This window comes from Homalodisca vitripennis, chromosome 3 (genome assembly GCF_021130785.1).
Source record: "Homalodisca vitripennis isolate AUS2020 chromosome 3, UT_GWSS_2.1, whole genome shotgun sequence".
Lineage (NCBI taxonomy): Eukaryota > Metazoa > Arthropoda > Insecta > Hemiptera > Cicadellidae > Homalodisca > Homalodisca vitripennis.
This window is the reverse complement of record NC_060209.1, coordinates 152,339,190-152,365,094: the sequence shown is the minus strand read 5'-3', so window position 1 is coordinate 152,365,094 and position 25,905 is coordinate 152,339,190. Positions and strand designations below refer to the sequence as shown.

Here is a 25,905-nt window from a genome sequence, read left to right as displayed (position 1 = left end):
GCTCTCGTACAACCGGAGGACATTCTGTTGGCCAAGATTAACATTAACATTTGTCAAAAATTCACCATAACACGTTAGTACAAGCCGTAAATGACTTGCACAGAAAGGCGCTCTTGTAATTTATGAAGATAGAGGTCACTTTGAAAACCTGCTTCGTCATCAAAAATAATTAATTTTATTTTAACAGTAATTTAAGTACTTTTTACTTTTTTTGTATGAAATACAGTATTTGTGAAATTAAAATAGCTTTCTATCACTCCGTTGAAAACATTTTGCACTCACAGTTAAATTTTCAAAATTGACCACCACATTGCACAATTGAAACAGAATTGTAACAACTTAACTAATTAATTTTAATAAACATAAAAATAATGTAAAATTTCCAATTATTAAACTAATACTTTCTGAGATCCCAATGGTAGCCACATTGAGATGATCAACTTGTATAAGATTGTAAGAAAATCCAATAAAACAAACCGATTCTAGTTTCTCCTTTTGTACATCCGAAGACGAAAAAGAACATTTACCACATGAAAAGAGTCAGTTCTGTGATTCACAAAAGCAAAAACTGAGAGTAAAGACATTTTGAGAAAAAAAAAAACAACATAACTGTGAGAGAAATTATATATTCAATGAATATGATGTGAACCTTAAAATTATACAATAAATTACAATTTCAAATATTCATATGAATCTGTGTTGGCATGAAAAAATATTTACACTCCATGATATCTCCGATTCAAGTGAAAAAGATCCATAAACATCCTACGATTTAACATTTCTGGATAACTAGAGAAGAGGGGTTAGAAGAAAATCTAAATACATAACCGAACTTTGTTTCACGCTGCAATCGAAGCAGAAAAGCTAAGGAGAGACCATACCTTTTCACGTCCCAATGTTAATTAAACGGGAAAACATGCCTTACTGTAGGTACCATTAACTCATATACTATTTGGCCTAGGTAGCTGACTTTTGTGTGTGTATACATTATGAATGTAATTACTTTGCACACATAATGAAAATATTTAAAACTCTTAGAAAATTTAATTTTAAAATTACACATTGGAATGGCTTGTGTTTATTTGCATTTAAATATTTTATGTAAACTAAAAAACTAAATATCTTAAAAATAGCTGATATTTGGAGTTGGTATTGATGTTACGCACCTCTATATATTTCATATCTCTACCCATTATACAGAGATGTCTAAAATATATGTTCCTACAGATGAAAAAAGTAACTTACAGGAAAACGTGATTAAAGATTGCGCAACACTTTTCACCGTTAAACACAAAAGGTAAGTAACTATCTCCTTTTTTCCTTTTTAGTAAACTGCTTTTGACTCTCTTTCTCTTGTGCTCCTTTATCAGCTTTTCTTACTCTCTCAGACTCGATTCTCTTTAGTCATAAAACCCACACTTTCCAGGCCGAATACCTAGCCTATCTAAAACATTTAGGTTTCCTACTGCTCCTTAATTGAAACCATTTACTGCATTTTTAGTGTATTGAGTCCTAAAACACAGTTTTACAAGTGCTTTGCCATACTCAACTTTTAAAACTTTTATTTTGTTTTGGGGTTTCCAGCGTTTTAGCGATTCTTCCTTGGTAAGATCTCTGTAAGTGGGTTTTATTTCTTCACAGACAGGTTAAAGCAATGGATTACTGTGTAAGTATTGAATTTTGAGTTTAGCTCCAGTTCATATTCCTTTTATTGCAGCGTCTGGTATCTAACGCTGGCTCAAGACTTGACTCCTGAGATCTGCAGTCATGTTCGTCTGAAGAGATCCAAAAAAAGTCGACGACGAGAAGCTCGAAAACGAAGCATTACATCGTTTTGACATCAAATACACCTATAAATAGGAACTAGAGCTAAACTTAAAATTCAATTGAATCAAACCTTCCTATCATATTACATTAAAGTCCATCTTCGGTAAAGAACAATACGATCGGTTGAAGATTAACAACTGTTTAATTGAATGCAATTCTTTGCGATGAGCCAATAGTATCTCAGAGTAATACAGTTGTTTTGGTGTTTTGTTCAGTTATTATGTTATTTTCTAACGATTTTTCAATAAGTTATTAATATTATAAATTGTATTGAGGTTATATTTAAGAGAAAAGCTTTATAGTCCTAACAGACAAGACAAGCCAACAATGTCAATTTTCATTTCATTTCATTTTTTATAGGACGTGATGCGAATAATAATTGTAGAACATTTCCTGAAGGTACATGATTTATTTCTTCCAGTAAACGTCAGTTCTTCCTTAAAATACAGTGTTATCGCTGGATACTTGAAAAGATTTGTGTATTCAAAAGGGTTGAACCAGAACTTATAAATTTTTCGGAAAATCGCAGATTTTATTTTATTCAAGGCAAACCATTATTTGCTAGAAGGTAACTACCAAAGGTTCTATCCAAAATTGGCTGGATTAAAATTCTAAGCTAACGTCAAATTTCTCCAAACTAACGTACATTAACGAATCTTAGTGAATTCTATGATGTTGCAGGCTGATATGAAAAGTTTGTCTGTAAATTCGACGTTAACTACAATGCGAAAATGTTGGAGTTGTTTAAATTAACCCAAACTATTGAATAACACAACAACTAAATGTGCAGGATAGTGTTAAGCTGGCCTGCAAGAATAACGTCATCTATGTCTCATTATTAGAACGCAAACAAACGTCGATAATGCACAAAATAAATTTAACTAAATTATTGACAATAAAATTACATTTGAGGGCCAGTATGTGCAGGCGTTCACAGACGTGTCGCAAAGAGTCTTCTCTTATGTCACTTCAACCCAACTTTGAAACATCGTATTAAGCGATATTATGAATTACTGCGTAGAAATGAATTACTGTATAACCAGTAACCATCTTAGGTGATTTTTGACGTTGGAATATTTCACAATTACTTATTTAATCACCAACTACTTAAAGTATGAGTAATGGGTTAGTAATTTCTTTTGAAACTTTAAAGCCCATTGGATAAGAGACAAACATTAAAGAGGAATAAACATTTTAGTAAACAATTTTAGTAGAACAAAAAATAAGAATGTCTATGGAAAACTTCAAAAGCTTCAGTAATCACGGTAGTAATAGTTGGCACAGTTTCAAAGCCAATGGTACGAAGTCCTGAAATTAGAAAGAAAGCAGTTTTTACTTGCTAAATATAATTTCATGTTCAAAAGATGTACATTGTGTATTGTAGCTATTAATGGACAAAATTAACTATTTTGCATGAAATATAACTCTTTTTAACCATAAATAGTTTAGTGATTGGACAGACGAAACTGGGTTCAAACGTATTTGCTATTTTATAAATACGTTATAAAATGACCATTTAACGACCGAACTCACTGTTTCTCCAGTTCCCGAGAATTCCAACCTTATTGGGCACCAATTCAACATTTTACTCATAAATGGTGCCAGTTCACAATTCTCACACAAAAATTGCCACAACTCAAAAATTTGATCACTAAAATGCCAATACTCATATTCTCGTATGCCAATTTCTATTCAGTACTCAATATGACACGCATAAATTGCAGCAATTTAAAAAGCACTCCATTGCATTTCGCGGCAATTTTAATCAAGACGTCTTTAAAATAAAAAGTGAACAAATTTTACGACTTTAGATAGATAGTTTAATCTATTTCACAGTTTTAACCATACCAGTACTTAATGGAATTTCATCTCTCCTCAAATGAGTTTCTAATTCTGGGAAAATAGTTTAGAATGGACAACTCTTTCAGGCCAAATAGTTTGTAGCGGCTGACATGATTATAAAGAACATACATTGTGATTTCACATTGGGGTATTATGTTGTTTATGCGGCTCGGAATTTAATAAAATTAATGCTTCGTCTCGGAAAACACTTGTATTCAAGGTAACAGGTGTTCAGTTGTTCTACCTCAGGATGGAACTCTCTTTCAATAAGAACTACAGAGTGAGGACGACTTATACATTTACAGTGCAGCGCACGTAATAGGAAGGTATCTCGGAACGCATGGAGAGTGTTACATTTGTATTCACTTTCTTCTCAATACCAGGAATCAGGATTACTCAGAATGTCCTAGAAGATTCAAGAGGTCCTGAAACTAGAATTCGCTCATAGCCTTGAAACTGGTGAATGTCACTCATATTCCCTACCGCTGAGTTTATATATTAACAGGGAAGCATCAAAATTATAAGAATCATAATTTCATATTGTTCTTTTACTGCTACACTGAATAAAGTAAGGAGTCAATAATGAAACATTTAACCTTTGAACATCCTCAAATTACAGTCGACAAAACTGATTTATTTATGGAGAGGATCTTTATATTGCGAATCCTTGTTCTGACACATCTCTTATTTCTAAATTGTATTAAAAAAGTTTGATAATCTTGAAATGGATCACACCGAAAAGTCTGATTTCAGATATCGAGTCATGTACAATATCATTCTCGAAAATGTTGTCCGTGTACAAACACAAAGTGTAGGCTAATCTCATCGCTAAATAATTAATAATTTAACAATAGACAAGGAGTCTACAAAAACACGTTTTAATCATTTTTTTTAACTTTACAGCAAAATCCTGTATTAAATAATTCACGCATATTTTATAACAGTGAGTTAGGATTGTATTCATTGCTAGGCATCCTCTTGCCTTTTCCTTCTAATTTTATTTATTAACAGGCCCAATTAGTTATCCAATCATGTGATCAATATTTGTTCCTTTTTTGACATCATAAAACTTATTGATTATGGATTCAACCCACTACGCTTCATGTTGAGGTGGATGGTAGAGAAAGTTAGTTTTTCTAACGAAACATAATGTTAGTCTAAAGATTCACATTACTTATATGAAGTCTGGAGTATGAAGAGAGAAGGAATGTTTTTCAACTACGGATTACGAATAAATTTGTCTAATGTTTAATAAAGTAAATTTCGAATGTTTCCGAAGATACTAGAGGGTCTTTATGTTATGGCATAACACATGTTATTAAAATAGTTAATTTTCAAAATGATCAAGAGTTTGATTTCGAAGATCGATAGTATTAAAATTTAACATACAAGCACTTTACAAAACAAATGTTTACGCCAATTAAAAATTCACAACAGTTTCGTGAAGGTGAAGTATGCGTTTTTTGTTGTGATATGTAACAATTTTAAACGAATTACTCCTACTAAGAACTGTTGCAAACAAAGATATGGATGATAGAGTTAAAATACGCATAGTATAGAGCCTTAAATATGCGGAAAACATATTTACTCCCACATAGTTGTTACTGAGAAGATTTTTATTTTGTGATTAAACACTAGGGAATGCAGGGTAAGATGTTAAAAAATGTGAATTATGAGTACATTTTATTTCGTTAAATAAACCAACTTCCTCCACCAACCACTCCAACATGATGTAGTGGGTTGATCCATGTTCAATAAATTGTATAATGGCGGAAAAAGAAATAAATACTTATACAATCGTGAGGTACTTCTTGGGCCTGTTAGTAAATAAAGCTAGAGGTAAAAGGCAAGAGGATACCTAGCAATGAATAAAAATCTATCTCATTGTTACAAAATGTTAATAATTTTCTATAGAATACTGCTATAAAATTGCAAACAAAAAATATTAAAACGTGTTTTCATAGATTCGAATTTTGTTAAATTTAAAGATTTAACTGATCTGTCCTGCGTTAGGGTTACACTTAAAACTACAGTAAAAGGCAGTCTTAAGCTAGTACAAGCATGGAAGGGCTACTTTTTTTTACATATATTACAAAAATGACGGACCCAAAGATCAATCCCTGAGGGACTCCTTGGGGCAATTTGGCGATTACAGACTTTAAATTATAAATGGACACATTGGCTTTTGTCTTGTAAATAGAACAAGCCAACGATGATAAAACCTAGCTCACAGTAGCCCTCGAGTTTGTTCAATAAAATCAACAACTGACTCACACAATGAAAGGCTTAGACAAGTCAATAAAGACTATAAGCGTCTCATGCCGTTTCAGGACTTTCAGGATCAAGTCAATCATTTCTGTTATGGCATCAATATTGTTGACTTCTCTGGTTCAAACCCAAACTGGTTGCCAGTGAGGATTTTATGTTTTCAAGAAATCCGGAAAATCTGTCTAAAAAAATATTTTTTAAAAACTTTGCTTAATATTGGCAGAATTTAAATAGGCCGGTAATTGTTTGCTTAAGTTGGGTCCTTTTTTTAGTACCAGAACCCCTTGGCCCTTTTCAACCCTTTTGTAAATACGCCACTTTTAAGCAAGAGGCTTACAATTTTAGTTAATGAGCTAACAATGCTCGTTAAACACTGTTTGATCGGCCACATTGATGCTCCATCGATGTATTTGCTTGAAAATATCTGATGATCCCTGCTACCTGTGCCTCACACACACATAGGAGACAGCATCATAGAAAGCACCATTTGCTGGTCCAGAGGGGAACTTGATTACATTTACTTTGGTTAACTACTGTCGAAAAATTTATTAAATTAAAGGGGGTCTCTTGTGAATTTTCCATTTATAAATAATTGAATTGCTTTCAAAAATTATTAATTATATTCTAATTATTGTAATATAATATTCCAATTATATTCCAAATTGTTTTTTTAGATTTATTATTTGTTTAAAATGCTTTTTTACATTATATTATTTTGCAGCTTTAAAAACCTTCCTATATGTTTTTGTGGTTTTAAAAACCGTAAAGAATTTCTATCTGTGGAAGTTTTTACTATTTCTCAGTAGAAGTTCAGCTTCTCTCTTGACGCAATAATTTCCCGAGTAATACACAAAGTTCTTTGGGATTTTACTCATAGCAATGGCTTTTATGAAAGACAACTAACATTAAAGTGAGTTGAGAATACCATTAAATGCAGTGAACATCTCATTAGTATTATTATAATTATTTATATTTTCCCAATTTTCAAGATTTAAATTTCTTTTAGTATGACCACGTTTTTGGCTGAGCATTTGAGAAGTGTTGTCCCTCAAAGAATAGCACCCAAATTACCTACCGCCTCTTGGGCGTAATAGTCAGAGATAGTTGTATTCACAGCCGATGCCGAGTAGTTGGATTACATTGTCAATTGCAGTGCTCGACGCCGCAGTCACCCGCGAGCTCACAGACCAGGTCAAATTGAATGTTTATAGTGTATCTTTAAAACGCTGAGATGGTGCATCTTCTCAGTCCAATACATTAATGTTAAAGTCCCCTGTAATTACAATTTGTTTTCAAATTTTGCAAGAATATGACAAAGAAGAGCCTGAAAGCCCACGCAGAAGGCACCAGCATGGCCATTCTTAGATCTATATAAACACACAATGGCAACCCCTCGAAGGGAATCCGCGAGCACGTTTATGTCCTCTATCTCCACTAGGTCGAGTTCTGAAGCTTGGATTCATTTTAAGGAGTTATATTATATTTCTTAACATATTTAAACACATAAAACTAATATTTAATACTTTTATTTTTGTGAGGCCTTTCGATAGCAAGGCTATCTTCGTCAGACACATCACAAAATTATATTTATAATAAATAAATAAATCTTTTTATATATATATATATATATATATATATATATATTTCTTGTGTGCGTGTGTATGGGGCTGAACTCCTCCTAAACGGGTGGACCGATTTTAATGAAACTTTTTGTGTGTCTTCAGGTGGATCCGAAAATGGTTTAGATTCACAATTCGGTCCAATTTAATTTGTTTATATAATTAATTTTTTTATTTATAAATAAATTGTTGTTGATCTTGGAATATTTTACATTGGATCCGCCAGACTTCGCTACGACACGTAATACAAAGTGAACTGTTACTTAACAGCACTGTTAACAATTTCAGCTTAAGTTCAACAAAGAGGCAGAAAAATTTGCTTACTTTTTTTGTAGAATTGTAAAACATATTACGTTATTATAAAGTGCTTGATCAGTAGTGTAATGCAGATTGCAAATCGCAGTTTCAAATGTTTTTCTATTTTAATTCCAGGTTTTCCCGACAGTTTGTGCTGCTATCAAATTTGTGTGTCGTTTTGTAACATCGTGTAATTATTGTGTGAGTGCTAATTGTAATAATACATTAATAGAGATTGGAGATATTTGAAGTGCATAAAAAACTATAGTTATTTATTGAAGTTATTGAACTCATTTTGCAAATTTATTGAAGTGAGTATATTGGTCGCATAACCTCAAATAACCTAAGTAGCATACAAATCAAAAGGTTGTGTTTCTATGTGTTAATAATTATTGTTAACAGTTTAGATAATCAAGTTTTAAACTAATTGGATTTAAAATAATTTGTTGTAATTTACATTTTTAATCTGCAGTCAAAATTGGTCACATAAGTTCAAATTAAGTAGCATACAAATCGCATGTGTGAATAACTATTGTTAATAGTATAGGAATTGGTTTTAAATTAAATTCTGTTTGCCACTTCCGATACTACACTGTAATTTTAAATAACTATTTTTAGTGTAAATCGGTAGTTTAGATAGGCTAATCAAAAATATCAATAGTTCGATTGTGATGGTGGCCGCTTATTATACTTCAGCCTTTAAATAACTATAATTTATTCGGATCGTCATTTTAGTAGTTTAGATAGGCTTTTCAAAAATATCAATAATTCGATTGTGATGGTGGCCACTTATTATACTTCAGCCCTATAGGGAATACTTATTTAGTTTTTTTAGATAAATTAAATTCTGTTGGCCAGTTCCGATACTATATTGTAATTTTAAATAACTGTTTTTAATGTAAATCTGGTAGTTTAGATAAACTAATCAGAAATATCAATAATTCGATTGTGATGGTGGCCGCTTATTATACTTCAAACTTTAAATAACTATAATCTAATTCGGATCGTCAGTTTAGTAGTTTAGATAGGCTAATCAGAAATATCAATAATTCGATTGTGATGGTGGCCGCTTATTATAATTCAGCACTATAGGGAATAGGTACTTATTTAGTATTTTATATAGTTTACGTTGTTATACATTTTTATCTAGAAGTTACTTAATTAAAATTATATATTCAATAAGTTACTCATATTCATTGTGTACTATTATACAGAATTTTATTTTTACAGAAAAATGCCACGTCTTCGTGGAAGAGGAAGAAATATTAGTCGACGTACTCGACGCCCACAATTGGCCCATGATCGTCGATTGAATAGAACAGATCAAGAACACTCGACGGATAATGTAACTTTAATGGATCAAGTTGCACGTACACGTGCAAATGAAAATTTAGAACAACGGAATCAACGTCTCCGTGCTAATACATTAAGACAACGTGAGGCACACAACGAGCGACCAATGCACACAGAGAGCGTAACCAACGGCGAATGCAAGATAGTCGAGCAATAACACGAGCATCACTTAATCGTCTCGCATTTGAATATGACCCTGAAATAGACTATTCATCACATGTACTAATAATTATGATCGGTAGTATGGACAAAGAGTGTCAACATTGTCATGCTTTGAAGTACAAAGATGAATCAGCTTATTGTAGAACCGTAAATGGAGAATTTAAACGACCAGAACAGACCCATATTGACCGTAGCAACTTTTTAGTTGTACGATACACTTTTGTCATTGGGATAAAAATGCTAACTCTTATTGTTACTGAAGCCATCGAAGAACTTCAATAAATTATCATGGAATGTGGGAGGGAAATACTAATCTCATAAAAACTGTTTCACTTTACGACTTCAGGATCCCAAACCTCTGTTCTTTAAACTTAAATCTAAAATGGATCAGGAGATTAGAATAGCTTTGAGTGACTATCGATTATCTCCAGACTGTTTATTATGTCATAGAAAAAGAATACATAAATATATTGTCCAGTTTGTCAACAGAAAATTGCGTGCGAAGCCGCGGGTAACTGATAGTATATATATATTTATTGTTTGTATATATATATATAAAAGAAAGTCGTGTTAGTTACACTATTTATAAGTCAAGAACGGCTGAACCGATTTGGCTGAAAATTGGTAGGGAGATAGCTAAGAACTGGGAGAAGGACATAGGATACCTTTTATCCCGTTCCCGATTCAGGATTCCGCCCCACTGGTCTCTTAAAGTTACAAAAAATACCTGTAAGAAATACATTGCAGCAAACATATGTTATTAAGTGAAAGAGCCTGTTCAAATTTAATCACTTGTTCTTTGTAAACATATATAATGCGACAAAATAAATATATGTTTATATCATTTAATTACTATTTTTAAATTTCTTTACACCTATAGTTTGAAAGCATAGAGTAAGCTTAAGAGAAACAGCAAGCAAATTTTGTTTCAACTGTTTCTGCAATCACTGTTAAACATAGACTTTACCATCCAGATAATACAGTTCAAATTTTACATAAAAATTCACCTTTAACTGCAATATTTATCTAATATAAAGCTCGTGCTTGATCAGAAGAACAATGCAGATATCAAAATTACTATCTTACGTTGGCTACAAATATAAATAATGTTATAAAACTAACCTTAGTTTTTTTTTTTTTTTTTTTTTTTTTTTTTTTTTTGACAGAAGTATGGTTCTCAAAACTCCGTGCGTACATATTCTCTCGATCGAGACAATAAAGCAAGCTCAATCATGGCATCGGAGATATAACTAATTCGATCCAGAAGTGATACACGCGCAAAGCCTAAAATAAAAACCATACGCAATTTCGCTTTAAAACATCTGAAGTTCATAATCATTAGACTGTAATAAAATGTACCTAAAATATGCCTATTTTCGTTTCAAAATTACATTGAGCGCCATCATTTATTACATTGTAAGTGCGCTAACGAATTCCGACTTTTTGACTCCTGTCCACGATGGTCTAATATAGTTAAAAAAAAATACAAAAAAAATAGAATATTGGAGAAAATTCCAGTTATTTCACAGGTGCATATTGAGACTGTTTTAAAACTTAAATCTTAAATAGATCATGAGTATATTTCACTGACTATCATTTATCTCAGAAGGGTAAAAACGACGTTCAAAAGAAATATGCCTCCTATGTCTCAATTTTTCTGTAGGAAATCGTGTTGATGAACTAGTTGTTACCCGCAGCCAATCGCGCATTAATTGCTTTTACTAAGTGCTATAACGACTTCGGTTCTTAAGATTTGCGTGCGAAGCCGTGGGTAACAGCTAGTATATATATAAACAAAAATAGAGTTATATTTTGTTTGCGATTAGTGAGGGTGTCGCAACCTTCGTGACCTTTTCTATGAAAGAATTTGGTCAATTCAAAAATATGAATTAAAACAAATTGAATAGTTTCGTCAGTGTATCCATGTTTTGGGTAATGCAACAAAATTATTATATAATTATAATATTAATAATTATATTTATAGTTTTAATAAATATAATTATTAAAACCATCGGGATTGAGCTCTTCGCAAAGTTTTAAAAATTTGCCTGATTTATTTGTTGCTATTTGAGAATTTTTAAGGACAATTTAAAACTAGTTGCAAGCATTACGATGTCTGATGTTCGAAATTCGGATAAATACTAATAAAGATATAGAGAAAATGGCAAGAGGACACCTAGCAATGAATACAAACCTAAATCACAGTTACAAAATGAACAAATATTTTAAATAGATATTGCTATAAAATTTCGACGAAAACGAAAATTCTAAATTCGTGTTTTTGTAGATTCGTTATTGTTAAATTCAAAAGATTTGCGATGAGATCAGTCTACATTTTATGTTTATACAAGACAAAACATTTGCATGTGACATTGTACATGGGTTCAAACCGAGTCTGTTGTTAAGTCACTTATACGAGTATATTATTATATCTTGTAATCACTAGTATTTTGAGAACACAAATTCTAGGAGAATTTTCCATATTTCAAATAAAACCATCCAGTCACTTCATTATAGTTGGTACTCTTAAAGTGAAACTAAGCTTAGAAGTACCAACGTTGACATTCCTATTTAATACTTTGTTGGTATAGAGTTCTTAAAACCACAACCTTCATAAAGCCTTCAGAGTCTTTCAAATTATATGTAACTATAATCAATCATGTAAGATTCAAACAATAGACTTTGAAGTACACAGAATATTTTTACCTTTCGTAACATCAAATAACTCATATCTTCCCTTCTGCAGCCCTCCTAAGGTACCTTTTCTAAATAAACAATACTTCATAACACGCAACAAAAAAGGAATTTGCGTACAATCAATATAAATAATTCTCTCTCTTTTAAATCATCGAAAAGTTTAGATATTTGTATCTTAGATGAACGAGGACATGTACACTAACAAAGTTGAGGTTAAAATTCATAGTAATATGCCACGTTGTCATTGTGACGTTACTATGTGTTAAACTTTCTTCTCCTCGTATGTATTTACTGTATGGATAATTATCCATACTCCATTTACCCTCAATATACTACATAAAGTACAGTAAATTTTGTGTATTAATTTTTTATTATTAATTCGTGTGCCTAATATTGACAAAATGGCATTATTATATAAGGGAGCTTCTGTCAATGTGTTAAAAGCGAAAAAGAGTTGAACAGCTGGGGAAGATAATATCAGAGAATAAATTTTATGTGTAATTAAGAATAGTTGAGGACATAAGAAAATAACTTCAGTTATTGTCGTCGTCTTCTTTGAAACTATTGCCAACCGTCTCGTTGCAAACTTACTCTAACCCCATTACTGACTGCTAAAAACTGGTGTTGACTAGACCAAACTAGTTTTCTTGCATTAATTCAGCTATAGTTATGAGTTTCTATTTAAATCTACTTTTAACCGCATCGAATTATTCTATGACAGTATTTCTATGTGCTATGGTAACGAAAACAGGATGAATATTTTAAATAATAGAAGATAACAGGATTGTATCAACATTCAGTAACACATAAAATTTGCAACACCTTTTATCCATCACAAGTTGAACAAAAATCCTTCTAGATTCACAATCCATCATCAGAAACAAACTTTGAATAAAGAAAATATTGATTAATGTTTACCAAGTCTACATGAAACTGTCATATTGTGCAAAGTGCATTGTTTCCAAAATTAGACAGTGATCCATAACGGAATTCGTGTGAAATATCAATATGTACCTTCAAACGTTTATCTCAAAATAACAGATTCTTTCGAAATGTGTAGTTGTTTATGCGTAGGTATCGGCTGATCAAGGCCCCGCAAGGCTCCAAGTCCACAAGATGGCCGACTTTCTTGTTTACCGGAGACTTTATCGACTATCAGCTCTACTGCCACACTTCCCTGTCCTCGGCATCTCGAACTGGGTTATTTTTGGTCCCCTTTGGCTTACAAAAACAACTCCAGCTCATTTCAATCAGCCTTTCTAAAAGATATAACGACGTTTGATAATCTTAGAGACTTCAGAGGTATTAGCGTGTTAGTACATTCTGTCTTTAAATTGGCACTATTAATAAAAGAATCATTTTAATAGTTAGGTAGGTAAGCATGACCAGATCACATTTGAACAATTACCAATTATGGACGTATGTATCCAAAAGGTCCAGTACGCAGCAGTTCACCCTTTTCTGTAACCAAGATATTTCAGGATATACACTTTTGCAACACACGACACATTTATTAACCATCATCATACAAGTTGAAAGAACATGTCCGTAAAAGTGAAAATTATAATTAAGTACAAACTTATAAAAAATATGGTATTTATTTACAATACCGTGAACTTGGAAAATGGACTTTTTTTCATGGGTTGGGCATTTATAGCTTAGTATTATTATCACAGGTGTATATAAACTGGGGGGAAAGAATATTATTGTATTATATTGACGCCTTTCGGGCATTATTGCGTTAAGGTGCAGGGGCATCACGTGATCTGGGATTCGACTTTTGCAAGCTCGAGTTAATTTTTTTTTCTAAAAGAGCAAGCAGTGCGCAGCACTGCGCAGCGGGCAGGCATCGTTGACAGGATTAACGTACTAGTCAGCATAATTTCAGTAACTTATCACATACCTTAATGAACATCCAACACAAAGGTGTGACATTACCACTACTGAACTAGGAGGTTAAGAATAGACACGGAGGAACAAAATAGTTCAAAATGGCGTCCCTTCTTTATTTGAGAGAGAGCCGCGGAGTAATACCAAACTGTAAAATATGGATAGTGTTGCCAGAGGTACTGTCAAAAACAGAGTTTTCAGAGAATTTCAAAAAATCGTAACTCCTTTGATTTTTGTTGCCGACGAATTTTTTTTTCACTATTGTTTTCAGGAAAAATTGCAGTTTTCAGGACAAAAAATGAACATACCTTTCCATGGTCACGATATTGTAAATTGATACCAACAATATTTCCATTACTGACTGTGGTAATGCAAGAGTTTAATTTATTACAAGCGAAATAATCAACGAAGCTGATCAATGAAAGTTGTTTAAGGTAAGTAAGATATTGATAACATAATTGAAAGTACAATAATGTCGGGTAAGAAAGAACTGTGTAGTCCTGACCTATGTTAGTAAAATATATTTTATTTAACATTTATTCGTTCGTAGCCCTAATCGTTTCTTTGGCTGTACACTGAATGCAGAAGCTTCTGTTCTATTTTTTCCTCCAGCCGTTCAAATATAGTCAACAGAAATGTCAAAACCACCATCCATCAGTTAATGATTTGTGTAACAAACTTGTCAAATATTCATATTCACAATTATTTCAAACGGCAGTTTAAAATGTAAATGTCTACAGCAGGTTTACATTACAGTTACTGGGAGAAAGCGTTTTTCGCAGTTCCTTTGTTGATTGATGCGTACATTAGAAGACGTTGTTGCCTCATCATTGAGCTGGCAATTACGGACAGATGTGCCGTGTAACGCGAAGTGATAGTCAGTTCGGAGAAACGTAGGGCCGAGCCGTGTCAGCGTGTGGTGGCGTGTTGCCGTGTTCTGTTGCCGACATTTTGTAGAGAACTCCTCGACGGCACGTGTCCAGCGGGCGTGCCTCGTGGTCACCCGTCTTCTGGGAAACTCTGCAACGCCGCCCAGGAACGATTATATCACCCACTTGTCTGACATCACGACGAGCAGTCTACTCAGACAGGCATTCTTCTGGAGTACTCCTCCACAGTCCTCAACAAAGGGCTTTGATAAAGTCCACTGCTGAGTTGGCGGCGTACAGAAGAAGTGTTCCAAGGCGGTTTCTTCTCCTTTGAGATCAAGGACGACACGCGCGAACGTTACGCCACATTTCCTCATCGGCACCACACAGTTGGAGATAAAGATGTTTGCTCTTTATTTATTATTAAGCTCTCTTCTCAACCGATGTAGGGTTCAGAATAAATTATCTAGTGAACAATTAATTAATTGATAATTAATAGTGAATAGTAATAAATCTAGTGATCGTTAATTTCAAAGATCTAAAAATTAGAAAACACGTTTTATCTATAAGGTACCTTCAACAGCTAGTTTACTAGTAAGACTGACGATACTCAAAAGCTACAAAAAATTTATTTTCACGTTTGACAGTTTTGCAGGAGATGTAATTCACTTTATATATTAAGAAAGTCCAGAAATAGTTATGAATTCACCGATGAATGCTATTATGAGAAACTATAATATTGCTCTTAAGCTAACGGATATTGATATTTTTTTCTCAATCAGATAATAAGTTAAAAAAATATGTTGAAGCTTCATAGTCCAGCCGCTACCTTCGGATATTGTATGTTATGTTTGGCTGAGTGAAAAATTGTAGATAATTGTACTACTAATCCTCTATCATTCTAATGGTAGTTGTATTACTGTTTTGTTACAATTTGTAAATGTATATCCCAGTATAGATTTATAATTTTTATTCTACGCAATTTATTTTGTGTAATAATATAGTGGCAATTTAGTTTAAGCATCTTTCACATTTTTAAAATATTTATAATTTTATTCTTAATATTAAAATTAAATTTTTTTATAATCAATTTGAAAAGAAATTTGCGAACAGATTTGTCTCTATTATTCTAAAGGTAGTTTTATTCATGTGTTTTACGGTTTGTAAATGTGTATTTTAATATAGATTTATAATAATTATTTTACGTAATTTATTTTATTTCGTATTTTTGTTGTGTACAGATTAAGACTATTTGTGTTATATACATATAATAATAGAGTAGGCAATTTCGTTTAAGCATACATTTTTTTGATATCAGTTTGTAAAGAAATGTGCAGACCAATATTTGTCTGTATATAGTACTAATATGTCTAGTGGCGTTTTTAATGGTCTTGTTTATCCTAACGTGTAGGCATATATACCAGAGCTTTGATTTAGACTAGCCTTTGAAGTTATAAACTATGATTTGAAGACAGCTTTGTAAATTGTGAATTAGCACTCAAAGTTTTTTTAATTTTATACCCTGATCAAATTTTAGTTTTTCACGCTCTTCTGTTACCAAACTTAAACAGATAAGCTTATGTTAAATTTGTTACCCGATTGAAATAAACGATGACTTTAGTTAGTCTTATTAAAAGGGAGTATTTATTTAGAGTTTTTTTTTTGTAAATTCGTTGCAATATTAATGAGTTTCATAATTCAACATATCACTCGACAGAAAACAGAAACACTTTATAAAAATATTAGACTTAAATTGCAGGTTAAAAAACTGATACAATACTTTTTCTATTTCATCATCAATTTATTCTTTTTTACAGTTAAGGCGAATTTTGTTTTATTATTAAACACTAGAAAAAATTTGTTTTCATGTTTGACAGTTTTGCAGAAGATGTAATTACTTTATACATTAAGAATGTATAGAACTAATTATTCTTTAAATTTACCGATGAATGCCATGATGAGAAAGAATAATATTGCTCTTTCGCTAATGGATATTGATATTTTTTTCTCAATCAGATAATAAGTTTTAAATTATGTTGAAGCCTCGTCGTCCACTCGACACCTTCGGATATTGAAGATTATGTGGTTTTATATGATTGATAAATAATAGTAAATAGTAATAAATCTAGTGATCGATAATGTCAACTATCTAAATATTAGAAAAACGTTTTATCTGTAATGTATAGATAACCTTAACCTTAAGAATGTAAACCTTAAAAAACTGGTTTACTGGTAAGACCAATGGTACTCAAACACTAGAAAAAATTTGTTTTCATGTTTGAAAGTTTTGCAGAAGATGTAATTACTTTATACATTAAGAATGTATAGAACTAATTATTCTTTAAATTTACCGATGAATGCCATGATGAGAAAGAATAATATTGCTCTTTCGCTAATGGGTATTGATATTTTTTTTCTCAATCAGATAATAAGTTTTAAATTATGTTGAAGCTTCGTTGTCCACTCGACACCTTCGGATATTGAAGACTATGTGTGAAAAATTGTAGATCATTGTACTACTATTCCTCTATCATTCTCAAGGTACTTTTATTACTGTTTTTTTTACAGTTTGTAAATGTATATCCTAATATAGATTTATAATTTTTATTCTAAGCAATTTATTTTGTTTCGTATTTTTGTTGTGTACAGATTGACTATTTATATTAAATAAACATAATAAAATAGTGGCAATTTAGTTTAAGTATCTTTCAAATTTTTAAAATATTTATAATTTTATTCTTAATATTTTAAAATATCATAAATATTTTAAAATATTAATTATTCTTAATATTGAAATTCAAAATTCTTTGATACGTCAATATGAAAAGAAATGTTCGAACCGATGTGTCTCTATCATTCTAAAGGTAGTTGTATTTTTTTTTAAGTTTGTAAATGTGTATCTTAATATTGATTTATAATTTTTATTTTACGCTATTTATTTTGTTTCGCATTTTTGTACATTTTTGTTACGGTTGTGTACAGATTAAGACTATTTATTTTAAATAAATATAATATAGTGGGCAGTTTAGATTAAGCATCTTTCAAATTTTTAGAATATTTAAAAATTTATTCCTAATATTTAATTTCAAAATGTTGTGATATGTCAATTTGAAAAGATATGTGCGAAACGATTTGTCTATATCATTCTAAATTTAGTTTTATTACTGTTTTTACGGTTTGTAAATGAGTATCTTAATATATATTTATAATAATTATTTTAAGCAATTGATTTGGTTTTATTTTTGTTGTGTACAGATTATGACTATTTGTGTTATATAAACATAATAATACAGTAGGCAATTTAGTTTAAGCATCTTTCAAACTTTTTAAATATTGATCATTTTGTTGTTCTTAATATTGAAATTCAAAATTTTTTGATATGTCAATTAGTAAAGAAATGTGCAGACCAATTTGTCTGTATACAGTACTAAAATGTGTGATAGCGTTTTCAAAGGTCCTGCTTGGTCAAACGTGTGGGCATATATAACAGAACTTTGATTTAGACTAGCCTTTGAAGGTATTAACTGTAATTTGAAGGCGGCTTTGTAAATTGTGAATTCAATAGATACGGGTCTGACCATGAAAATGGAGGTATGTACAACCTACGTAGATCCTTCATTAATTTGTACCGAATTTGCATTATATTTTATTTATATCAGTATTCCACAACTGTTTAAAATAACAATTGCATTATAATTTAATGAGAAACCCGAACGAATAGAATGAAATAATTATTTGCAGTGAAATGATAATTTTACATAGTAACGGTTATGTGTGACTAGGAACGAGTCATTAACTTTTTATAACTAAGGAATTATGGACAGTATTAAAGTTAACGATGGAGTACCCCACTTCCAAGAAATTGTTTCAGTTAATACATTCCAAGTTAGGCGAGTTACATCTTGATGTCATTAAATCCCGGCTGCAGTTCCGAAAGTATTGAGTTAAACAATGTATTCAAAATATTAAAGAACTACCGTACCAGTCTCGTACTCAAATTTATTAACTAATTAACAGTGTGACGAGTTTGAAAATTAATAAAGCTAAAGAACAAACATGAAGGTGATGTGTTTATGAAAGGTAAGTGTCTATAAGGGTACAAAATATTTTATTATTCCTTAATACGGGATTTAAATTAATCATTATTTTATTTAAGATAGGTACATGTGCTACAGACGTCTTTGTAATGTTTTTCTGTAACAAACTGAGAAAACCTATTTGAAAGTGGTTAAGTACGTGGAATTGTACTAATTTATTTTACAACACAAGTAGGACAGACATACTCTTTGAAATTAATAACATAATGAGTTTTTAAGACAACTGAGTGATATAGTCTACTAATGTGTTAGGAACTTTTACCTGACTCGATTTACAAAGGAACCGTGTCAGCTAGATCCGCTGACAGCGAGGTCAGCGCAAGTGAAGGTCATGGAATTGGTGGTAAGCGGACGATCTTGCGATGAGATATGTACCGAACTTAGTAGACAACCATGTATTAAACGTATACACGCTGTTTTGAAGTTGAGTGTGCATCTTCCTTGTACATTACAATGAGGATCCATCTAGATCTAGTAGTCATAATTATAACTAAGGCTAATCAAGGATTATACTTTACATTAAAAAATCTATATCTATCATACCATATTTTTATATTACAATTCAACTTCATCTTTACGTTACTTGCCAGAAACAATAATGTTCCTGAAATGTATTTAACATGCAGACTACAGTACTATAGCCTTCGTGGATCAGATTTACAAACATTAGTCAGTATTGATCCACAATAGACGCGTCCACATAAAAGGTTTGATAACATTGTTTTTATACTTTGTGCTATAAAATCGTACGGTTTGAGATATAACTCTTTTCTAGGACTAGATATTCAGATATTCTAACTATTCTATAACAGACAATGAAAAATTAAGATTGTCAATCGTTTTTCTCCGAATAGACGACTTATTGCGACTAAGTTTTCAAATATGGAAATGTATAGCTCGTTATTAGTAATTTTGAAAACTAATATTGCGTAATATGAATGAACAATAAAAAGCAAGAAGAATGCAATCAGAGTAAAGATACATTTGTACATAAGCTTATCGTCTCAGATACTCCTGTCTATTTTGTGGGAACAATTACTGAAAGACCATATCAATATTTTTTACTCTGGTAACACTTATCGTAACATCACATAATGGTGCTATTGTGAGAAATGTAAATGAAGCCACTTCCGCTCCTTATTGGTGTCCAAATGTGTTTACTTCCTGGATGTCCCCAGTCAACGACCGGACCTCGGACTCCAGCCGTCCTGCAGCTCCCGTGCCGCCCATGTGGGATCTAAACTTAGACCGTTGGGGACAAATAACAGCGATATCGCCACTTGTAACTGTAAACAACACGAGACACCGTGGTGAGGCGGTCATCGAACTTTGAGAAATTTGGTCCACGACACTCGTCGGCTTGGTTTATAAAAGGAAAGTCGTTCAATAATTGAGTTTTAGGAAGTTTTGGGAACATGTATAAAATAAATAAATGGAGTACAATAGAAAAAACATCCTTCAGAATTAAGAGACAAGAAATAATCAAATCAGAGTCCGAAATCTATATCTGGTCTAGTTAATGCTACCTTACAACCTCAATGTGGCAGTAAGTACCTATACATACATACTCGTAGAATCCAGAGAGAGGTTTAAACTTGGTAACCTAATTCTATGAATCATACTAAATCATGTTACAGTATTTTTTGTGATATGGGCCCAACAGTGTGTTCGTTAATGGTGCTAATACCAGCGGTCATCTAGCGCAGAAGACTTTCAATGGTCGAGTTAAATCTTGAAGGAGATACTCAAAGGAGATGTCTCTCAAAAGAAATATATTTCAATTTATAAGTGGGGATTGATGGAATAATCAGTTTCAATGAACAAGCTTTACCAAATTCGGAAGAAAATTATGTGTTAGTATTTATCTTTTCTTTTTTCCTTTTAAAAAGATCCAGTTTAACAACAAACTGCAGTATTTTCAGCAACGTTGTTTGGGACTATCATCAGTACTTTTCGAAGTAGAGAGATTAATGTGCATTAGTTTTGATATTAATGAATATAACTAGTATCAAGAGAATGGATTCTTTAATTAATCGTAGAAATAAAACAACACTTCTAGAACGTTGAGTGTAGCTCCAATCCACCTTCCTCTTAGTGCAGCGGCTTAAATCTAACGCTGGCATAAACTTGATTCCTAGAATTTAGAGTCATAATCATCTGAATATATACAAAAATAACCAGCGTCGGCGAAGCTCAAATTGAACTCCTTACATAATTTCTACATCAGAGACGCTTATACAAAAATATAGTGTAATCAGGTGAAGAGGTATTCTCATTGTCCCATCAGGTGCAACTTGAGTGCACTACAATGTTTTAGATACTATCTCTAAGCACGGTAGAACAGCCGAGTTTTCTACACATTGGACTGATTGAAGGGTCGATTCAATGTGATTTTGAGTGTAGCTCCAATTCACCTTCCTCTTAGTGCAGAGTGTGAACTATGATCTCGATTAATGGATGGAAATTTCGACGAAATCGCTTCAGTAACACTGAAGACGTCTCATCTCTCGATAGTTATTTGTGTATTGAAGCTTCAACAGATGAAAACTCAAACTCAGTGGACTCTACCTCTGAGACTTAACTCACGGTTACATAGAATTCAACACCGCGTATTCTTCACAAATATCGATAAAATTTCTCAAAACTTATTTTTGTCAACAAATCGTATGATCGATTAGAAACGTGCAATTGTCTACGAAATTTGTCATCAATAGAAGTTGGAGCGCTTATTTGATGTTTCACACATTTCTCCGCTACCCCTCTTGTCCATCAGAATCACGTGGCTTCCTCACTCTTCAGTATTTTGCGAAAGTAGAAGCTTTGTAAAGTTCATCCCTGTGAGTTTAATGAGTTATTTATTGAAAAAAATTAATGCTTGTTTGGAATGGTCCAGAGAACAGTTGGTAACGTTGATTGAACTATTTAGTGATATAACTGTTCTCTGGGACAAAGATCTGCCCGAATTCAAGGACAAATACAAAAAGAGTAGTGACAAAAAGACAAAATACAAAAGAGTAGACATAAAGGTTCAAAAGAAGATAATAAATTTAACTTTGCAGTCCTACAGAAAAAAAATGGAAAAGTAGTTATGGAGCAGGTTTCTACTGTAGCAATACAGTCGACTCTCGATAACTCGAACCTCAATAAGTCGAATTCTTTGATCCGTTCTCGAATTTTTTGATCTCGAATTTTTTCCGTTCCCTTGAGAAAACCTGCCTAAGTCGAAAAAAAACCATGCGTAACTCGAATTAATTTTGCACCCGAATTTTACCTCAATAACTCGAAGTGATAGAAACATTACCTATATAACTCGAAGTTCAGTAGATAAGTCGAAGTCTTTAAATAATACATTACCTCTACAACTCGAAATTTTGTATTGTATGTACGTATGAATTGTAGGCATACATTGCAGTGTGAGAGTAAGTACAAATGCTGTATGTAGTTACAGTACATACATTAGTTTTGTAAAGGATGTAGGGAATAAAAAACATAGTTTATTTGTACCTCTATAACTCGAATTTTATTTTTTTTTACCTCTGTAAGTCGAATTACCTCTGTAAGTTTATAACTCGAACTATTCTTAAGTCGAACTATACGTAACTCGAAGAAAACAGCCGTTCCCTTGAAATTCGAGTTATCGAGAGTCGACTGTACACCCACTAGACTCACCATCACAACTTGCCCGCTCTCCATATCTTAGTGTTGTGAAATAAAGTCTGCAACAAAATTCGAACAAAAAAGCTGCATGCAAATATATGCAACATCCGGTGTAAACGCGCTTTAGAGTCAACGAATAAAAACTCTGACATAATCACAGAAGACACGAGGTCGAATGTGGAAATCCCACAGTGCTGTACAGAACAGTAATAGTACATTCATTAAAATTCTATTGTTAACAAAATGACATGACATTTCCTTGCACATTGTAAATGTGAACTTTAATGAGCTGCATTATAACGTAGAGCACGCAAATCTTAACGGTGCAATTGTGTGCAGTCGTGAGATCCGGCTTTTGTGCCGAATGAATACCCAGCCGAGTGAGCTGCAGTCGTCACCGTAGGGAGAAAGCGATGCCTACCATTGACACCGTGGGAAGCAATAATGACTGACTGGGCAGCGAGCCGCTGCAGACGGGCCGCAGACGCCGCTAAATTGATGTCTGGTCCGCCGTGGGTCATTGCCTCTATCAGGCACATTGAGGCTCCGAATCCACCGCTATAATAATCTCTGCTCCGTGGGCTGCATAGGCGATAACTGTCGATACTTAAATTTTATCTACATAAAAAGGGAACCCAGATATCGCGTTCATTTAGTGAGTAAGAGATTGGCATGAAAAGATAAGGTGTATTTCTCCATTATCCGTTTTCTTTTTTTAAGTGAATACTTGTATACCCAACAGGTACCCACTTTTTGCAGGGAGTGTTACAGCTGCTTCGCATCACTTTTTCACAATACAAGTAAAGTAGTATTAAAACATTCAATACCATTCACCTGTATCTGATTCATCTAGGGTTAGGTATTTTAATTTGTAAATGATCATATGCAACTTTTATCTTTATTAATTTAGAATTTTGTTAATCAAAATCTTCTTAACAAAATCAAATACTTCTTATTGCTCTTATTGCAACATATCTTTTACTACATACGGCTTCATTAGAAATTGTAACTTATTAACAACCTAGTAGCTGAAACATAAATTTATTTTAAGATCGAGTTTAGATTTTTAACTAAAACCAATAGAAACATTTGGTTCGTCGTAACGCTCTGGAATTTAATGGTATCTGGACTTGATTAAGAATATCCAAATTGTAAATTCTATAATCAAACCGGATCCTAATCCATTTCCGATGAATTGTAATGGAATGATGTAGCTAATAGTATATATGAGAATCTCGAATAATTTTCTTAAGTTTTTTTAACTTTCTTAACTAATACACTTGGATAGTTCGACATTCCAAGTTACTTTACTGTAATTTGTTTATTGTTTCAGGTGTCTTACTGGGTAATTCCATGTCAGTTAAAATGTCATCTTACTCACCATCTTAGATCTTGACGACACTTGGCTTACTTGTTTACGCATAAGTAACCGTGCCAAATTTTACCTCTTGACCAAACACCCCAAAATCAATGGAGTTCCTCTTTGGGCCAAGACGAATCTTGGTCTAAAGAAATAAAAGGATCAAGGGCCTTTAAATCAAGAGTTATTGGAAGGCTAAAAGTTATTTTACTGAATCTAAGTTTCTTCTTCTGCTTGAAGACCCAACCCTATCGAAGATGCCTTAACATCCCCCCCCCTATACCCGGTGCCATACACTGTTGACAGTTTTACGTGTATGGAAAATTACTGGTCTGTCTCATCCACCGATGATACTATCAATATTTTTCTGTAAAATCACACTATAAAAGCTTTTAGTTACTTCAGTAATCCTTGTTTCAGATCCCAAGCTCCAGCACCGTATAAACGAAAGGGTAATACATAACAGTTCAACAATCGAAACAACTTGTACATTTATATCTACACTGCATGAAACGTTTTTCATTGAAATGAAATTTGATCTAACCATTTCAATACGACTTCTTATTTAGTTTTCTGTAATATACGTTCAAAATATTTGTAATGTAAATCTAATACTGAAGTTGGTAGTATTTCTTAACAATAAGTATTAATGTCTTTACAAATTAGAATACAAGTATAATTTCTTAAGAGAATTAGGCGCAAAGATCTTAAACAATTACAACTATTTTTCATTTAAGGAAATAAAAAAATCTTTAAACTTCAATGGATGTAACAAAAACTGTGTAGTATCTCTTCTCTAAAAGTCCTCTTGCAGAAAATTTAGAAAGATATGTTTGTGTTAAATTTGAAGAAAATTGGTTAGAAAATGCCGTTTTTTATACAGATCGTATTCTTTACATAACTTAAAACGTATATATCCACGTCTCAAGTTTATATCAAAGTTATAGTAGTTATTTCTTTTCCTTAGTAAGATATTGCTCTTGAAACAGACTTTGATTTCAAGACGATCTAAATTTTTTGGTATAAACTCTGAATGATGATGTTCTGTAAATAAAAAAAAAAACTACTAGACCAAACAAAATCATGTTTATCTCCGACAACCGTACAAAGACAGACCAAAAGTGAATGACCCCGTTGAAAGACGTATCACTAAGAATAGATAACTTGTGTTAACCTGAGAAGAAATAGTGAAGTACTGAGTCATTCTGTACCAACAGGCCCACTCAGTTTAAATATTTGAATGCAATTCTCCCTGGCTTGTGAATCTTATCGTACGCGCGCTGAGTGATTTCGAGTTTATTGTGACGTAATGCTAGGCCTGATCTCGAAACTGACCGGTCTGTTTGTATATTGAATGACTCAGGGGTATAAAGTTTTAATTTCAGTCTTATTCGATAGCATGTTGACTGCGGCAGACACCTTCCGACGCAGAATCAGATTGGGAGTATTCAAGATCATTCAGTAGCCACAGTACAGGTGTTAGACATCAAGTAACATTAATTAGTTTCAGCAAACACAAGAATGAAGATGATTGGAGATGTCAACTTTTTTTATTGCATTTTATAAATAAATATGAAAAATATAACCGAAAACGTAGGTATGCAATTGATTTTTTAATAATTTTTCAACTTTTTAATAATATACAATGAGGTAAAATTATAACACAGTATATTTCCTGTATACAACCTTATATCTTTATGCAGAAATACAAATATTTGAATTAAAATAAATTAATATTTCAATTAATTAAAAGAGGAGTTAAATCTGTGCAGAATTCTTAGTTTAACTAGTATTACAGTTCAGTTTTCAGAGTCTAATATAAGATAATAATTATTGGGAAGAGTTAATTCAACGTAAATGTTGAGTTAAGCTCCAGTTCACCTTCCTCTTAGTGCAGCCCCTGGAACCTGACGCTGTTACATACTCTTAGAATCAGTCAACGTAAATAGTGTGCAAACATTTAGTTA

At 32.4% G+C, this 25,905-nt stretch overlaps 1 protein-coding gene across 1 annotated transcript in view; it reads right to left on the bottom strand.

Annotated features, from left to right (window-relative positions):
• LOC124358406 overlaps window positions 1-23,117 on the bottom strand; it is a 68,689-nt gene extending 45,572 nt beyond the window's left edge. The window contains exons 1-2 of the mRNA XM_046810705.1: window positions 23,000-23,117; window positions 20,083-20,207 (exon numbers count right to left, since the gene is read on the bottom strand). Coding sequence (XP_046666661.1) covers window positions 20,083-20,207; window positions 23,000-23,117 — 243 coding nt within the window. The remainder of the gene's footprint in view (window positions 1-20,082; window positions 20,208-22,999) is intronic.
• Between the last annotated feature and the right edge of the window lie 2,788 nt (window positions 23,118-25,905).